The sequence below is a fragment of the Echinococcus granulosus genome (genome assembly GCF_000524195.1).
Source record: "Echinococcus granulosus chromosome Unknown EG_S00192, whole genome shotgun sequence".
Classification (NCBI taxonomy): Eukaryota; Metazoa; Platyhelminthes; class Cestoda; order Cyclophyllidea; family Taeniidae; genus Echinococcus; species Echinococcus granulosus.
The window spans coordinates 82,342-83,761 of NW_020170572.1; the positions used below are offsets into that span (position 1 = coordinate 82,342).

A 1,420-nucleotide genomic window follows, 5' to 3' on the forward strand; every position below is an offset into this window, starting at 1 on the left:
GGTGAGTCAATAAAGTGATTATTGTTCAAAAGACTTTACTATCCTACATCTTTGTCAAAGAAAGAAATATTTAGTTGTCGATTTTGATGTATTTATTTAACTGATTTTTCCTCGTATTTACATCCCTCTCTCTCTCTCTCCTTGTTTCTCAGTTGAAGAGGATAAGGAGAACGTCTTCGTGCAGTACAGTGTTTGGAGTGCCCAAATAGTCTGCACTCTTTGATCAGGGATTTTCTTGCCCAATTTGACAAAATGCGATTCTTTTGGCACTACGTTCAGAGGATCAGAGATGGTCAATCGCAGTCCCATGGCACCGTGTATGTGGGAGGAGGTGAATGCCCAAAAGGTTGCATCCTAGGCGGGACTTCAGAAGTCTAGAAATCACTTGCCTCCGTCCTCCGCTTTCTTCACCGTGGGTGCAGCTGCTGTCTCGGTGACTGCCATCTGGTAGGAGTTACAGTAAGTGCTTAGCCCTCGCCACCTTCGCCACACGCTTTATATTCTAATTTCTGCAAATGAGCTCGATGTCAATTATTTAAAGTCTCTTCTTTATTGGTGTGTTATAATTGACCAATTTAAAGTGTCTGGGGCCTAGTAGTTGAGCCTAAAGCAATAAAATGGACGAAGAAGCCTCTTTTTGTTAAGTAAATGCACGTAAACCAAGTTGATTATCTACTTTGATGGTCCGTGTATCAATGAGAATGCAAAAGTAGAGCATATGGGCTGTGGTGAATGTGAAGTCATGTTCTGTTGCTGCATAATCGCTTCTGTGGTGTGCTATAAGAATAGCTCGTTCAGATGTGTTGTGAGATGGTGGGGTGTAGCTTTCGTTGAGCAAAAAGTGAGCCGATAAAGCACCTAGGATAGTGGTATCCCCCTCAAACGTTGGTGGCTTATCTTTTCTTTTTTAACACTTATCGTAACGACTTCTATACAATTACTCTTCTTCATTTTCTTCCTCGTCTCTCCGTTGAATTGTAGTAGAGTTGCTATTATCAACTAGCGTTTCTTAGTATTTCATGCTTTATCACGGACTTCAGTGTGAAAATTGATTGTCCTAGCAGACTAGCCGAAGGCCATTTATTAAAATGGAGATGGATATAAGGTTTATTAATGACACAGCAGAGAGTACTGCGTTGATGCGTGCTAGGAGTACAGATACCTCTTAGCGCTGAGACACAGGATAGAAAAAACTTGTCCCCTAGGAGCTTACCGAAATAAGCAGTGGTGGTGATGGCTCTTACTGCACCTGACAATTTATGCGTTATTGATGATTGTTGAGGCACCACCACTGTTCCTTCAGTGACGAGGTGACGTATTTCGTCGGCGTGATATGAAGAGTGCAGACGCTGGAGACGGCAGAGTCGAGTAAGCTTCGTGGGTGGCGGGACATGTGGCACAAGTGGTTATGGTGTCCATT

At 42.9% G+C, this 1,420-nt stretch overlaps 1 protein-coding gene across 1 annotated transcript in view; it reads left to right on the forward strand. All coding sequences in view use genetic code 11, as the record gives it.

Annotated features, from left to right (window-relative positions):
• Nucleotides 1-307: 307 nt before the first annotated feature.
• The window catches only part of EGR_10134 (hypothetical protein), a gene marked incomplete at both ends in the record, with an annotated part of 4,442 nt that continues 3,329 nt past the window's right edge, over nt 308-1,420 (forward strand). Inside the window, 2 exons of the mRNA XM_024499383.1 lie at nt 308-331; nt 359-447. Coding sequence (XP_024346212.1) covers nt 308-331; nt 359-447 — 113 coding nt within the window. The remainder of the gene's footprint in view (nt 332-358; nt 448-1,420) is intronic.